The 16833-nt window shown below is 39.6% G+C and overlaps 1 protein-coding gene across 1 annotated transcript in view; it reads left to right on the forward strand.

Annotated features, from left to right (window-relative positions):
* The window catches only part of EPB41L4B (erythrocyte membrane protein band 4.1 like 4B), a gene marked incomplete at both ends in the record, with an annotated part of 92477 nt that overhangs the window by 71397 nt on the left and 4247 nt on the right, over positions 1-16833 (forward strand). Inside the window, 11 exons of the mRNA XM_080340654.1 lie at positions 697-739; positions 3030-3108; positions 6462-6506; positions 7294-7346; positions 11597-11717; positions 12326-12413; positions 13494-13582; positions 13898-13967; positions 14140-14309; positions 14413-14522; positions 16587-16617. Of these exons, the coding sequence (XP_080196780.1) occupies positions 697-739; positions 3030-3108; positions 6462-6506; positions 7294-7346; positions 11597-11717; positions 12326-12413; positions 13494-13582; positions 13898-13967; positions 14140-14309; positions 14413-14522; positions 16587-16617 (899 nt within the window). The remainder of the gene's footprint in view (positions 1-696; positions 740-3029; positions 3109-6461; positions 6507-7293; positions 7347-11596; positions 11718-12325; positions 12414-13493; positions 13583-13897; positions 13968-14139; positions 14310-14412; positions 14523-16586; positions 16618-16833) is intronic.

The raw sequence follows: 16833 nt of genomic DNA on the forward strand, positions 1-16833 counted from the left end.
GTAGTTGAATCAATTCAAGATTTTTTGCCATTAGTTTAAAAAAGGGAGGGGGGGGTGTGCATCAGTGTTCTCCAAATGCTTTTAGTGGAGGTTAAGTCTTCATCCTTATCTTGAAAAAACTTGGCTGTGGAGCAATGGAAGGCGGGACATTGCAGGATCTACACCAGGAGTGTCAAACTCATTTTCACCAGGGGTCACATCAGCCTCACAGTTGCCTTGAAAGGGCTGAATGTAATTTTAGGACTGTATAAATGTAACTACTCCCTGGTGAAAATGAGTTTGACACCCCTGATCTAGAGGGTCTCCATCAAACAGGGGAGATGAAAGGAGACTGAAAGCCAGGGGTTTGGCCTGCTGTCCTCAGGAACACTTGAGCAACAGTTAAACCTGGTGACGAAAGGGTATTTTCCTTACACACCACTGGTTTGTGGCTTTGGAATTCAGATTGCCTCTCTGGAACAGTGAAAGTCCCCTAGCAGTAATGACGCATTTAAAAGTCAAGCTTTCCCCATTGAAAAATGTTAAGTTGGTAAATGGGCAAATAAACACTTTCATGAGTGTGTAGAAGTTTAGCAAATAAATTCCAGTATTACCTTTTAAGAGATTTTTATCTGTTAAACTTTACTGTAATTAGTTTATTGTGTCAACAAAATCTTGAAATGGAACTGCTTTTAAACATGGATTTTCTTTTTTTAGCATTGGCTGGACCATTCAAAATTCATTAAGAAGCAAATAAAAAGTAAGTACCATGTCTCTGCCTGTTTATTTGGTTACTTCCTTAAGAATTTGAATGTGGATTATTTGAATGTGATAGTGAATGTTTAAATATGGCCTTTAATGGAATAAATATTACTTTAAAAATAGCTTTTATCTAATGACTAATTGGCTGACTATATTATGTCTAAATGCAAGAGCACTTACAAGTAATAGATCAGCCTTCAGTAGCCCTCATTAAACATGTGCTGTTTATCTGAGGCAGAGTAGGTTGCCAGGTGATTTCAGTCTGATCTGAGAAATCAGGTTGCCTGGACACAGATTGCAGTTTCTGTCACGTTGTCTTACCCATAACAGATTTTGTGGGTTTGTTCTATTTTTTTTTCCCAAGAATAAATGGACTATATTTCATTCTGTAATGGTTACCCTCTTGGATTTGTGTGTGTATTTTTTTTTTTTTATATATAAATGATAATTAAAACTAGCAGAAATACCTACTGTTTCATCAAAGGGAGTTTTTGGGGGTTAGGTTTTTCATGGAAATTGGCTAAGGTGGGCAAGTTACTCCTGGATCTCTAATAATCTGGTGGCAGGTTTGGTTACAGTACGGCATCAGCACTATGTTTCGTTAATATACTGCTGTTGGTAACAGCCATAGGCCAGCTGATAATTTCACTTCTTTGGGATTAAAATACAGAATTTTGCAAGGAAGTTGTTGACCCTCTTGCAGGACCTCACAGAGATGGATCTTGATTGCTTCAGTTGTGCTTTGCCTTTCTCATAAGTATCGAAATATCTAGAAAATGTTTGTGACTGATGCAGGAGTTGTTCTTCAAAGGCCTTCAGGACAGTTTGCTTTCACCCCTTGGTGTGTGGGTGTCAGTCTGCTAGAATACATGGTAAAGATAGCTGCTATGGGTGAGGTTTTGATGTTGACTTTCTCCCACCTTTTCATCACATTGTAGACTCCTTTACCTCAAGTCACTAAGGGATTTGCAGGTGTACTTTCTGTGATAGCTTTGTCCTTTCCTTGATCTGTCTTAAAATGTGGAAAGCCAGTGATTCTGTAACACCCTCAGCCAGTTTAGTTGCACTGTTTTGTCTGTGTTTAATCTGTCAAGGGCCTGTTTTGAAAAGAATCGTAGAATAGTTTGGATTGGAAGGAACCTTTCTAAGTTATCTAGTCCACCCACCCTGCAGTGAGCAGGGAGAATAAGAAGTTGGCCAAGCCCTGCCCTGAGAAATGCTGAAGAGGGAAGCAGTTTGAGTGTTGTAAAGGTCTGTGTCCCAACAGGATACTTGTCTTTACTTTGCCTTGGGCAGGTGCCTTGAGAAGAGTTCCTCTTCCCTGGTGGATTTTGCTCACTGCTCTTTTTTCCCCAGCAGCGGGCAAGTAAGAGTTGTCATCTCACTGATGCAGACCTTACCTGTGGTGCCAAACTGCTGGCCTCAGGTACCACAGCCTGTCTTCTAGGAGCTCTCCTTGGAGATAGTCACAACTCTGATTATTGGAGTTTTGGCTACACATCATTTAGCAGAATGGATCATTAATGGACATATACTGTGTTGATGAGGTCTTACTGAAGACCTTAGAAAAGTGTGACAAAGTGTCATTTTTTCCAGCACTTTATATATCAGCAGGCTGTTGGTCTGGAAGATGACACTTAGGCAGATAAGGATGCGTTGGTCAGAGTCTCATGGTAGCTGGGTAACATTTTATTATCTGTGTTACATAGAAAGTCAGATCTAGTGTTCACCTTCTGACATTAGAAAACAACAATTCTTGCAACTCCACTTCATGGAATTTGTTAGCTTTCTGTGTTCATGGGTATCTTCCAGAGTCTACTCCAGCACTTTTCACCTTATTTATCTTACCTTTTCTCATTCATGTGTATCAATCGAAAGCTGATCTTTTGGGTGGGTTTTTTCTTTTTTGGAGTTGCCTGGTAACAAGAAGCATCACCCTCTCCCTTCCATCTCCCCCTGGCCCCAGAAACAGGCAGTGAACCTGGGACTTGCTGTCATTCACAGTGTGTGACAGGGCACACCTCTTTGAACAAAAATGTGTTTGCCAAATGGGCTGTTGCTTGGTTAATCTATTTTTTAAAGTATCATAACGGATGGTTATCATCCATGGTTTTTTATTGCATGCCTTTTTTACATTAAAAGACATCAAATATTTGCCACTTTGAAGAATTTGAAAAACATACTTAGTTTTGGGTTTCTTCGCTTGGGGGGTGGTGGGTGTTGTTCTTAGCAGAACCACAACTACTGTAAACTTTTTTTTTCCCCATTTAAAATCTCTGCATATACAGTTGGACCTCCGTACACGTTGCATTTTCGAATTAAGTACTATTCGTCAGAACCGAACAACCTTCATGAGGAGTTTACAAGGTAGGAACCATGCATGGTTAACTGGGTGACTGGCAGAGGGGTGAATGAGACATCTGAGGTACATGGGGTACCATAAACAGGTGATTTGAGCTTTCTTACTAAGAGTGGTCATTTTTTATGACTTCTTAGGTGTTTTTCTGCTGTCAGAGAAACTTCATCTTTTTTATTTGCTGCCAAAAAGCACTCATGGGCCTCTCCAAGTGTTTTAGTCTGTAGGAGATGCTGTGTTCTGGTGCTTTGAAGTCAGCAAAGAAAGGCAGTGCTGGGTAGGGAGAGCTGCAATCAGGAAACAGCTGTTCTTTACACCAGTGACGCCTGCCATACATCTGAGAAGGTTTTCCATTGAGTCCTACTAAAATGCCAGTGCTCTGCTTTGTCTCCTTGCTCTGAGACTTGGGGATAATTTAAAAATGGTACAAAAGCCAGAGAATTGTGGGAATAGACAGCTGGAGTTCTTGGTTAACGGACGGTTGACTGAATCTCTTCTATTTCCCCACGAGTTCTCTGTGGTGCAGAAGGTATAAAGACTGCATTGTATAAAGCCACCTTAGAATACTTGGAGGTCATGTTTTGGTCTGTTGGGGTATTTTCTGGGTTGTGAGCACTCTACCTTGCTGAGTTCTTAGCACCCTGGTCTGATCTAAAGAATATTCTGAAAATTAGGAAAGGAGCAGCTGAAGGAAAAGGGTATACATAAATTTTGTATCTGCCAACTTTGTGTCTTCTTTGTATAGTAATCATCTGTCTTAATGTTATTTTATCTTTTGTTGTTGTTGTTCTGTTTCTCACTGTAGGGCACTTTCTGTGTCTTCTCATTTGCTTGGCAATCAGCCTAAGGTGTTTAAAGATTGTTGGTTGTTGTAGTTCACGTGCATGTGATGTTTACCTCAACCTTATGCCTGCAGGCATATGTTTACTGTCTCCTATCTGCTCTGTTGACCATTTATATTTTTGAACTGCCTGAGATAAGATCAAAGAGCTAATTGTCACCACCATATGAAACTAATGTGGAGGTTTTGATACCAATTTAGTGCAGTCATTGTTAATTCAACAAAAGGGCATATTCCTATACAATGTATAATTAACATTTAACTGCCACTTATGTAATAGAGTATTAGATCTCAGAGAGTCCAAAACGCTGGATGATTTGGGGGTGTTTCTAATGAGAAAATGCAGTTAAATTAGTAAGAATAGTATACATATACATAAAATTGATGTAAGTCTTCTTATATCAGGGTTCATGTCTGACAAGTATTGCATTTCCCCTGTGGTCAAATTATTCCATTACTGTCTACCATAAGATTTCTTGCTTAATCCTCTGAAGCATATGATCCTAGTCTCTGTGAGATGTATGTTTCTGAGCTATGTGATCATTGCTGTGATCAAGTAAGACATATCCTCTGAAAGTGATCTAATTATTGCTGAAAGGTGACATTTCAGAAGGCTATCTTAATTAGAAAAAATACTTTAGTCAGCTAATTTTCATTGTTATGAAGAATTTTTTTAAATTATAAGCTTGACAGAAAACCATTGTGAAACTATGAAAGGAAAAATAAAATCAGCTGGAAATTGATTTTACAGTGAAGACATAGTTGCATTTTTTCTTTTTTTGTTGGAGAAAGAAATTCTGAATATTGCTGGGTTTTTTAAGAACCTTTATGCTGAGCGGATCACATTTTCCATGTAGCATGTTGAGTAAAAAGTGAAGATTAACAGCTATATACTCAGAATTATTCCAAGTGGAAATGGAATGGATGTAAAATGAGGAAGAAAAATTATCATTAACAGTCACCATGTACTGGCCTGTTCCATGGAGGTGTTCAAATTTCCTTCTGGAGACCTGTTTTCTAGTAGACTCCAGTTTTAAGAGAAGCTGTAAACATCACATTCTCATAATTAACACAGTGAAGGGGAAGTGTTGAAACCCTTTACCCACTAGTCTTTTTCCAGTTTATAAATACCATTGAAATCCAGTGCATTTTGGAAGACACATTCTGTCACTTTTGTGAGACCTGATTAGTTAGTTTAGTTAGAAAAACAACAGAGGGATGTGTATGTACCTGTGTGTTGTGGAGAATTTTCTAGGGTATTTTGCTGATTTGAAGTATCAACAGTTGAGCTGTTGATGCTTAGCCTGCATGCAAAAAAGGAGCAAGAGTAAGTCATACCAACCCAAGCAGAGCTGCAGTGCTGCACAGGCCGGCTGGCACTGAGAGAAACACTGCCCAGATTTTTCTTGCAAATTTAGAAGAGTTCATGGGATTGTGAATCATCAGGAGAAAACAATAAGAACAGGAAATATACTTGTCTACCTTAATCTATGCACGCAAATACCCAGGTTTGATTGGCAGGTATTATTAGCCAAGTATGTGAATCAGAGACGTGACACAGAGCTAATGTGGATAAATCTGATTCGGCTTTAGTGTATCATGAGAAGTCTTTTTAATCTTCATTTGTTTTCCTGTCTGATCCCAACTGTTCGTCTTTTACCATGCTCACAGCACGTCCTCTGTGGTGCAAAACACTTTGTCTTTCTAGCATCCATTTTAAAGATAGGAGTAGTTTATGTTTGCGTTTACTGGGCTGACTCTCACTTGTCCCTCGTGCTTTCTTTTCTCATTATTTCAAGTCTCACCCCACAGTGTCCAGAGCAGTGCAGAGCCTGCCTGTGCCATTGGTTCCTGTACCGAGCTCTTGTGTGGCCTGGGGCACTTCTGCATGCCCCAAACCCCAAATCTGAGTGGCTATGAAACATGAAGCATGTCTAAAGCTGGAGATTAGCAAGAGCTTAAAATACTACTGCAGTTTGAAGGCTGTAGATTGCACTTGGCCTCCTACATAAATGTGTGAGCTCTATGGAATTTGGGTTTCTCTTATTCAGAACCTTTCTGCTATTTTAAGTGAAAATTCAGCCTGACCTTTTGCCCAGTTTGGACTTTTTCCATGTTCTGTATTTCTGTTTGAGAAGGCAGCCCTGAAGTCTTCATGCCTTTATCTGTGTTTCGTATTTAGATCCTATAGCTCAGTTCTTGCTTTAATTGGGCAAGACCCAGCTCAAAAGAACTTTGAAGTGTCAGTAACATTTAGGTTGCTGTGGTGTGTGCTCAGAGTAGAGCACATCCCTAAACAGCAAGGCCAGTAGGTGAAAAATACTCTCTTCTTTCGATTTTAGTGAAAGCTTTGGGAACTTCAAAGGTTGCAGGACGAATCTCGGTGATCACAAAGACCCTTTTATTTTTGTTAGAGCAAGTTAATGAAAATGTTGTGAAATGAATTGGAATATTTTTCCAGCCGTTGGGGCTGGATATATGACATTATGTATACTTTTGACTTTCTGAATTTTTATTTGTCAGGTACCTGTTTGTATTACAGCTCCGGCAAGACATTCTTTCAGGGAAGTAAGTACCTCTTTGCTCTTGCAGCTGTAATTTAAAGTATTTAGAATAGTTAATCTCTTAGCGGTTTAAAATTTTACTTTAAGTATGTAATTGTTTTAATTCTTTATGGTATTTGTGCAGATTGCGAACACGGTTTACAGTTCCACATGCATTTTTTTTTCCTTTAGAATAGAGAGATATATGGCTTTGTGTGCATCATGACTGCATTATTCACAAATAGAATGAGTAAAGACCTTTAATGGATTGACCAGGTGATGGAAATGTATAAGGAGAACAAGGACTGTCCTGATTTTTGTGACTTGAAAATGCAACATGGGCTTGCCTGCCATATTTTTCAGTATGGTAGGTAAATTAGAGGAGAAAAAGATGATGAAGTGCAATACTTTCTGTAGAGGTCAACTCTGCAAAAATATCTTGTATGTTCATAGTCTCACCCTGGCCAATAAATTCACACCTGCTCTATTTTTCTTTTAATTACAAAAATCTCAAAAATACATGTTCTAAAATATAGTGTTAGTGCAAAAGTGGCATCTTAGTGGATTTACTGTTGTCCCTATTAGTTCAGGCTTGCTTTATGGTGGAGTGTATCATATGTGTTTAGTGCTAATAAGAATGTACTGAATTAGGAAATAATCATATGCAAGTAAAAAATGTTTTGTATCATTACTAGCTTGTGGAAATTAACTCTTCCATTTCATATATCATAATACTTTTTCACTTTATTGCAAGCAGAACTCACTGAGAAAAAAGATGTGATTTTTATAGCGTGTGTTTTTTTTTTTTTAAGACTGAAATGTCCGTATGAAACTGCTGTTGAACTGGCAGCTCTGTGTCTCCAAGGTATGCAATCTTTTGAAAGTTGTTTGTCGTAATGTATTAAAAAACTTACCAACTAGTTTATTTTCACTCTTTGATACTAATGATTTCTCACTGATCATTTATAAATGGCATTTGTTTACCTGAGAAGAAGAATTATAGGGAGATCACTTTCCCGCCTTCCCTCCATTTAGAACTCCTGAACTACATTAGCCAAGGGGAAGGACCCTCAAAGGCTCAGATGGACAAAGGTTTCAAAGAAACCAGAGGCTGACCAAGAAAGAAAGAGCCCAAACAGTTCCTCGCTGAGGGAGAAGCTGTGGGGTGTGCGCAGTGTTACCTTCTGAGCTTGAAAAGCTGCCCTTCAGCGCAGAGTTTGGGGCAGGCAGGTCCCTGCGGGTGGAGTTTTGAACATGGGCTGATGGGCCCGTGGTCAGGAGGGCAAACCTCTGCTCTGTGTGAGATGGGAGATGCTTACAGGGCGGGAGGGACAGGATGGCAGGTACTGGAGAGAAGAGAATCACATAGAAAGGTAAGAGCTAAGATTACTTCTGGGTCAGAAGCAGGGGTTACAAGATTAAAAAAAATGAAGAAATCCAGGACACTAGGTTTCATTAGTTTGTTGTAGGAAAAAGTTGGGGTTTTTTATTGCTGCAAACACATTAATACAAATATTTTATTCTGTTTTGGGCAATTTGGTTTGCAGATGGGAAGGAAACTTGTGTAATGAATCTCAAATCACGTTAATTCTTTTCTAAAAGAAGGTGCAGTGATCTGGAACATTCTAAGCATATTAGCAGTAAAATGAGTCGAAATGAAAAATAATCTTTCTGTTCTGCTGGTGGTTGGCAGTGGCACATGAAGTGCTTAGGAAGAGTCTCTTGGTACAGGAATGGAGATAACTCAGTGATTCTAGATGGACTTGACAGTCAAAACTGAGATTTCAGTTCCAAACAGCAACAAGTGTAAATCTTAAGGCAGTGAGTTATTTCAGTTTCCATCTGCACCAGTCTAGCACAGCTCAGATTTTTAGGTGTGCAAAGAACTGCTGCAGGCAAACTCCATTTGTCTTTTTGAGATGGAGAAAATCTGGAGCCCCTGTTTGCTTCATTACTTCAATTTTCACAGACAAAAACTGCAGTACCCTGACCTCTGGTCTAAACAAAGAGAACCAAGCAAAGGATAATAGGTTGATGCCTCAACATTTTGGATAGTAATGGGCACCTGTGAATGTAAATGTAACACAATAGCCATCCATCATGTTTATAATGTCTCCAACCAGGTGCCAAAACTAGCACTTCTTGACACTGTCTTTGGAAACCTACTTAGATTGTGGTAGAATTTTTATACTTTTCTCCTGTCTTTTTTTCAGTTTCAGTTTGCCACAATTTTGACATCATCGCAATCATTTTCTCCAAAATTATTGTGTTATTGCAACTAATTTATTTATCTCTGCTGTCATATGCTTCAATATCACATTTAATATAATATTTCTTACATTGACATTGGAAGCTTCTAATTAACCAGAAGAGTTTAAAGAAATGTCAAATTATTATCCCCTCAGTAGGTGTCATGTTGTCTGTGAAATTCAATCTTACTCCTTAGTGTTGGTTTCCTAAGAGTGAGGAATAAGTTATAAAAGGCTATTTAGGAATTGATGCTGTAGCCCTCTGAAAGGCCTTTTCACAGGACAGCTTTAAACTTCATTCATTTTCTTTATCAAGGAAGTTGTTCTGTTACAGTAGCTCTCTCTTTCTTTCAAGCAACAGTTTCCAAGGCTGGCATTTTGTGGGAATCATCTTCCAAACATAAATGGCTGGTTTCTTGCCAGTCCCATGAAGGAGCTTCTGTAGCGAATAACATTGATCTGCAGTGTGGGGTAACTTGTGAAGGAGATACATAATCACGTACTTCACTTAGAGTTTGTCTACAGAAAGACTGTAACTGCTAGAATTGGTTTTTAGCTACTTCATGAGTCTTGCATGGCTTTTCTATTTAACCAGGTATACTTTTGAAACTACTAATTAACCTGAAAGAAAAACTTATTCTCAGATCTCCAGTTTTCAATTCTAACCATAAGATACCTTCATGGGATAGTGCAAACTTCTTTTTTTCCTTCTGTGTAAAAGAATCAACAATATATTTGCAGATAAACATGGTTTTTTGCAGTTTTCAAAAATGTCCAGGAAACCTCCTTTTAAAAATGTCCCCCAGTTTATGCAGTTATTTATTAAACAACACAAATAATGTATATTAATGTGTTCTGTAACACCCACTCACCAAAAAAAAACAAAACCAAACCAAAAGAGACTGGAGGAGGGGCATACCAAAGCATGATACTTTATCATAAAACTGCAGATAAAAAGATGAGTCCACTGCTGTGCCTTTGTGTTGAAAATATTAGTGCTGCTGAGCCATTCAGGGGTAGTAATTCCACCAGAAAGACACTAGTGAGGGGATCCTTGTACAAAGCCCGCGCTTCCCGCCTCTTCCCGCCCCTGTGCAGGGAACCGATGAGGCTCTGACTGGCTCTTACTCTCAAGACCTATTTCTTAGAGATCAAAATGATGACATGGTTCGTTTGCCTCAGAGTGGAAAAATAGAGAGTGCAGCTCTTGAGAAACAATGAGTGGTGTTTTTCTTTTACCTATATTTCTGCCCTAGCTTCTCGGTATATCTTGTGTCCTGCATGCTCGTAAATCTTCTCATCCTTACATGTGCTTTTTACAGCACAGCCTTCATTCCCCATCTTCTCTCTCGGTTAACTAGTAGAGGAATCTCCTGTGTTTTTCCTAGATGGTTGTCAACACATCAGATTTCACTTTCTTAATTTTTTTCCTGAAGTCCTCATTGCTAATGTGTTTGTTGTTACTCCCCCTTATATACTGAAGACTGGACTGCCAGTCATTCTTCACAACATCTGTGTTAAATAGACTTCCAACTTAGATGAAGCAACAGTAGAGCTAAGATATCTCTGTTAAAGAAAAAGACATATAGATAGGAATAATGTAACTCACCATGGAAGATTACTGGTGAAGAGAAAAAATGTCTGAGGCCATAGTTAGAAATGAACATCTGTGAGCTCAATCTGTTTAATAACCTCAGGAATGCTGTATGTCTGAGCAAGCTCAAGTGCTCAAAACCACCTAGTAGGTATATCAGTCAACAGATTACATTTTGAATGTAACTTCCGATTTTTGAAGACTGAGAGTGAATTGAATTTTTCCAACTGTTATGTGCCCTGAAGCAATAAAACTCTTTTCTTCAAGGGATTTAATTTCCATTGGTGTGGTTTTGGTTTTGGGGGTGTGGTTTTTTTGGTTGGTTTTGGTTTTGGGAGGGGTTTTCGGTAGTAGTAGTAATAGTAGTAGTCAAGAAACACCAACTGACCTGTTTTGGAATCGCATCATGTGTTAGGTAATGCGTGGCATTGCTGAACAGTGTATTTGCTACTCAGTTTGTCTCACAGTCCCACAGCAGTGACATTGCAGCCTCTTTGTGTAGTTGAGAGGTTCCAGGAGAAAAGCGTGTTGCAAGCACAAGACAGTTAAGGGTGTAAAGCAATGAGATGCTCAGCACTTGCATCTCCTGTTGAGCTCAGTAGAGTTTGAAAGTGTTCTGCTCCTAGGAAAGAAGATAGCAGGCCCTAAGTAAATAAGTAGAAAATGACACCTCAATTGTGTTAACGCTTCAGCATTTCTTTCCTTAAAACTTACTTAATCTGAATATTACACCAGCACTGTGCTTTAGAAACTAACAAACTTTATCACTGGTTTCTTGAGACTAGGTATTATCTTCATGTTTTGACATGAATAGTATTGTAACAAAGCATGCAATAGAGTGGGAAGTGTTTTGAAATGAAAAGTACGACCTCATTGCAATGGGAGGAAGGTTTGAAGTAACTTCTTCTGAAATGGTAGTGCATTGTTTTGTTTTTTTTTTTTTTTAATTAGAAACTTTATGTCCTTTAAATACTTTAGAATCCAGAGAAGTGGCTTCAGTTAAGCTGGTTTAGTTATAACATTCTTCAGTGTCAGAATTCTGTACCATAATCTCACACTGCTCTTGCAAATGGATTTGTCTGACTTTTGCTGTACCATCTCTTTTGAGTTTGTGGGGCTTTTTTTAACTTACAACATCAGCACAAGTATATTCACCTACAGCATACTTAAAAACTTGTAAACTATCATTGTCATTGTGGAGATTATGGAATTAAATGTTTCTGGTCAACCCATGATCTTCATTATTTTAAGTTTTCCACTGATTGATTGCAGCTGAGCTGGGAGAGTGTGAGCACCCAGAGCACACACCAGAACTCGTGTCTGAATTCAGGTTTGCACCAAACCAGACCGAAGCAATGGAATTTGACATTTTTCAGAAATGGAAAGAGTGCAGGTACGTTACCTGTGTTGGAGTGGTGTTTCTAGCAACAGGAGGTTTTCTTCTCTTCCAAAGTCAGATGTGTCCACAAGAACCCCTTCAGCAAACATAAAATGGCGATTATGTTTTTCAATTGAGAAGAATTCTAGACAGACCTTGAGCTATCTCCCTCCTTAGAAGTGGGAAGTGGTGATTTAGGAAAGATTGTTAGGGTGAGCTTTTTTTGTTTATTTTTCTTTGGGTGATTTCATAACAGTTTAAGCAGTCTGACCTTTTTTCTGCTTGAGTTGGAGACAATTCTTTTTCTCTCTTTCATGCATGCACATGTAAGGTTTTGTGTTTGAGCTAGTAGCAAATAGATTTTTCTGTCGTTTGTTAATGAATATGGTACATTTTGGTGGTGTTGTCTTACCTGAACTTGCAGTCCTCAGTGGTAATTTTAGACCTTTTTTGATTTTTGTTCCTCTGATTTGTTTTCATTTGGAGAGAACAGAGTAAAAGCATAAGCTAAGCTTGAAGTACATTAGTGTCATTAAGACTGAGGGCCCAAAGAAAACGATTAGGGGAACGAATTTTAAAACAAATTTCCTACCATAAAGTATAAATAATGTTTATGTTCTTAGGGGGAAGAGCCCAGCACAGGCCGAATTATGTTACTTGAACAAAGCTAAATGGCTAGAAATGTATGGTGTAGATATGCATGTAGTTAAGGTAAGATCCATGTTAAACTTTATTTTATGAATGTGGGGTCAGAACATTGAATGGAGATGCTGTCTCAGGGCAAACACGACTTAAGGACTTTCCCTTAATTCAATTGACTGCCAGTTATCATTAATTAAACATTTATGTTTCGACTACTGACAAAAAAAAAAGATGACAATAGAAGAAAGACACAAACACCTTTCCTCCCCCTTCCCCACCTCAACTACCGTCCAACACCTCTCCTCCCTTTCTCCTAGTGTCAGCTCCCCCTGTTTTCTCTGTGGGTTACACTCAGTCCCTCCCAAGGCAGCCAACAAGGTTGCGGTCATCTGCACAACAGTTTCCTTGTGCCACATCCAGCTTCTCACTTGTTTTCCTCAGCTGGCCAGTGCTTCTTACTGCTCCTCTGCTGCTGCATGGGTCACCCATGAGTTACTGTCCCCCAGGGCCATCCCTGCCCTGGTACAGGCTGCAGGTGCAGGCTGCAGGTGCAGGCTGCAGTCCCTCAGGGCTGTCCCTACCCTGGTGTGAGGCACCCACAGGCCGTGGCCCCTCAGGGTTGTCCCTGTAATGGTGTGGGTCAGTTCCTCAGAGGTGTCTCTGTAGTGGCATGCATTGCCCCTGGGTCATGGTCCTTCAGAAGAACCTCTTCCTGCAGGGAGAGGCTTCTCCCAAGCATACGTCTCCAGCCACGTCCTCACAGTGTCCCTTTCCACATGCCTTTACCCATGTCCCTCAAATTTCTCCCTCTGCGTCTCCTTCCCCTGGCAGCTTCTGCTTGCTCTGAAACACACGTGAGCCCAAGTGTGGGCTTCCCTGGCTGTGGTGTTGGTGCAGGGCCATTCCTTGGGCATCAGAGCCATCTGGGACAGCACATGGCCTCCTCTCACACAGGGCACACTGCACTCTCCTTTTGCCAAAACCTGCCAGTTTGCACCCAATACAGATGCATATTCTGCTCTGTTATGTTAAAAAAATATGCAAACCTTATTGTTTAGTTTAAAACCCATGGATTTCGATGTACTACTGTACTGTAAGTCTAACGCTCATAATGGCACATTGAGTATCTGATTCTGTGCTTGCTTGCAGGGAAGAGATGGTTGTGAATATGCTCTTGGATTGACGCCAACAGGCATATTGATCTTTGAAGGAGCCAACAAAATAGGCTTATTCTTTTGGTAATATGTTTTTGCATTATATGTCTTTCTGTTAAAATGATGAAATCCTTCTCCTTTACATAATGGGGTCTTAATTACATTTTGTCCTGTAGATTGGATCTACAAGGTTAAATCTGAAGGTAAATTAGCATGGTTAGAAGTACCACTCGAATGTGAAATATTTGTTGGAGAATAGTCACATTTCCAGGAAATCTTACTTTTATTATGATTCCTGAAGTGCTTCAGTGTTGCAGATCACTCATACATTTTGGAGGATTCTCTTAGATTACGAAATATTATTTTTCCCTTAATTTTCTTTTTGCTTCTTGTGTTTAGGCCTAAAATCACAAAAATGGACTTTAAAAAGAGCAAGCTAACACTTGTGGTTGTAGAAGATGATGAACAGGTAACTTTCTTCCCTTACTTGAGCCTGATCCAACAAAGTGTGGTGTGTGCTCAGGCTGGTAAGAACACATAGTAGGCTCAGCACACTGTTGGCCCAGGCTGTATTTCTCCTACCAAGTACAGTAACTAATATCTTGCATGCCAACTTCCAAAGCTTTTGTTTCTGCATTTAGGGCAGAGAGCAAGAGCACACATTTGTTTTCCGGTTAGACAGTGCCAAAACGTGCAAACATTTGTGGAAGTGCGCAGTGGAGCACCATGCTTTCTTCAGATTACGAGCCCCAGCAAATAGTAAATCTAGTAGATCCGACTTCATAAGGCTGGGATCACGCTTCAGATTCAGGTATTTAGCGAAGTAATAGCAATATATTTGTGTTTATGCAAAGGGGCAAGTACAGCATCCAGCAAAAGGTAGTAGTTAACTTTGTTTATTTCTGTATTTTAAGTGGACGGACAGAGTATCAGGCAACACATGGGACAAGGTTACGCAGAACGAGTACATTTGAAAGAAGACCCAGCAAGCGATATCCTTCTCGAAGGCATTCAACTTTTAAGGGTAAGTGTTTGTACACGTGTTTACTGAGCCGGTCATGCAGGTGTCCTGTTACCTCATACAAATGTCTTATTACAACCATAAAATCTGTACCACAGTATAAAAAGAAAAACACGTGAGACCACCTAAAAAGTCAGAATATACGTGAGAATTTTTCTCCAAAGCCAGAGTCTGTTGTTAATTTCTACCGTTTTTAATCTCTGTCTACACTTAATTGTTCCTTCTGCATCTGTGGAAAGGAGGTACCAATGGGTTCTTTTGGTGCTCAGTTGAGGAGGGAAGAAAAGTTGCATCAAACTCACTGAGGAAAAGCATGTAGTATTTTCTTTGAAAAAGTGCATTTTCCATGTAGGTGTGACAGTGTCCAAAAGCCCTGCTGACTTTCTTATCTAGCCAGATAGTTTTAGGGTTATTGAGCAGTCTCATTATACAGTTACCGCTGCTTTGCTCGCTGTAATAGTGTGTTATTCATCTATCCAGACTCTGACCTTAACCAGCTTTCTCTAGGAGTTGAAATGTGCTGAATTTGAATGGAATGACAAGGAATTGATTTCCCTTGTGGTTTTGTCATTTGTCCTTCAAGACTTAAGCTAAGTTTTTTATTCCTTGAAGAAAAACCTAGGAAGTAACACTGCAAGACAACCCCCTCTAAATTCTGTATTACTTGAGGCTGGAGGTGTAGTTGCTGTGTAGAGCAGGGTGACCTGTCATTCCCTTAGGATGTCTTTGCGCCCCTTTGCATTCCTGGAATAAAAACCTCAGTTCCATGAAAACTTCTTGTGGTATTACAGACACACTTTTATTTCTCATGTGCAATGGAGGGAAAACAGTAGCAAGCATTCGTGCTTTCTAGAGGCTGTAACACTCCCCCCACCCCATTCCTTAGTATATGTCAGTTTTTATGGAAATGCAAATTAATTAAATTTGTAAGACACTGTTATGTGATATGAGAGTCAATTATAATATACGGTAAGTGGGGATGATTTTGTGAGTGGAAGAATAGATTATTTTAATTTTATTTTTACAGTAACAGGATCTGTCAGACCTGCAGGTTATACCTTATGTCTCAGCACTTCTGTACTTACGTCTATGAGATGGGGGGAGAAGAGAGTGTGACTTATGCTTGGTTTGATTCTCTGTGCATAGCAGCCAGGCAGAACTGCTGTCATACCCAGATGATCTCCCTTCAGGGAACTCAACAGCATATTTGTTAAGTTAATGCAAAAACTCCCTTTAGATTATTGTCTTTCATGCATCTCTTAGCCATTAAGACCCATGCCTTTTTGCAGCCTACAAGCATTGGATTCTGTCCTAGCTCAGTCTCTTTGAGACTTCTACAGTGTCTCATTAAGCTTGTCATCCACTTTCTGCATTCAGCAGAGACTTGGATTTTCAGCTGTATCACTCAGCGTATTTTTCAGTGCTCTTGAAAAATACGCTGTTTGTCAGGAAAAATAAATTATAGATCCCCCTTATTCAACTGCCTTCTTCACTGTTCTTTCCAGCCTGTCCAAAGCACAAGCCAAGACCTTGTTGCTCAGGGTTGCTCAGAACCTTGCTGTATTCCCAGCTGATAGGATTTTTGGCCACCATCATTCACTGTAATAACATACAGACCATTACCAACTTCAGAAATACTCTGGTTTCTGTGAGATGCAAAATTATTTTGAGAGTTAGCTTCTGATTTCCAAGGTATTGTCATGGTAGCTACAGCAAGGTGAAAAGAGTAGTGCTCTGGTTGTGCAGAGCTCACTCTGCCGAAAGTCCTGATTTTGTGCCATCCAGGAAGAATACTCTTGTCTGCTGTCATCTTTGATGGGCTTTGACTTGCAGAAACAGGGAGTTTCGTGTCTGTCTCATAGTTTATGGACTCACAAAGGAATGCTAGAAAGCACAGGGCTGCTCATGTGATCGTGATGCATTTGGACAAATACACCTGTGTAGGAATTCACTTAAGCTGTAGTGTAACATCCCAATCACAGTAGCTGCAAAATTATGGATATTTCAGATGTCTTAAGGTTTTTTTCACCTATCTTAAAGGGTTTTTTTTGTTTTTTCATTTTTAAGCAAACAATCCTGTGAAAGCAGCACAGTTGTGGTAAGTCACTGCCTAAGTTCTCTCTACCTCTCAATTCCTCTTGTCAGGCAAAAGGGATTCTGAAGATCATTTCTGCATCAGGATTTGTTGACAAAAATTCTCAAGTGTGGGAGAATTGCTTTGGCACCTCTCATTACGCAGTACCAGATTCTTCTTGGGGACTGCATATGACACTTCAAGTGCTTCCATTTTTTTTTCTCTTTTTGTGTTTGAGAT

Source organism: Nesoenas mayeri (assembly GCF_963082525.1).
Source record: "Nesoenas mayeri genome assembly, chromosome: 2".
Lineage (NCBI taxonomy): Eukaryota > Metazoa > Chordata > Aves > Columbiformes > Columbidae > Nesoenas > Nesoenas mayeri.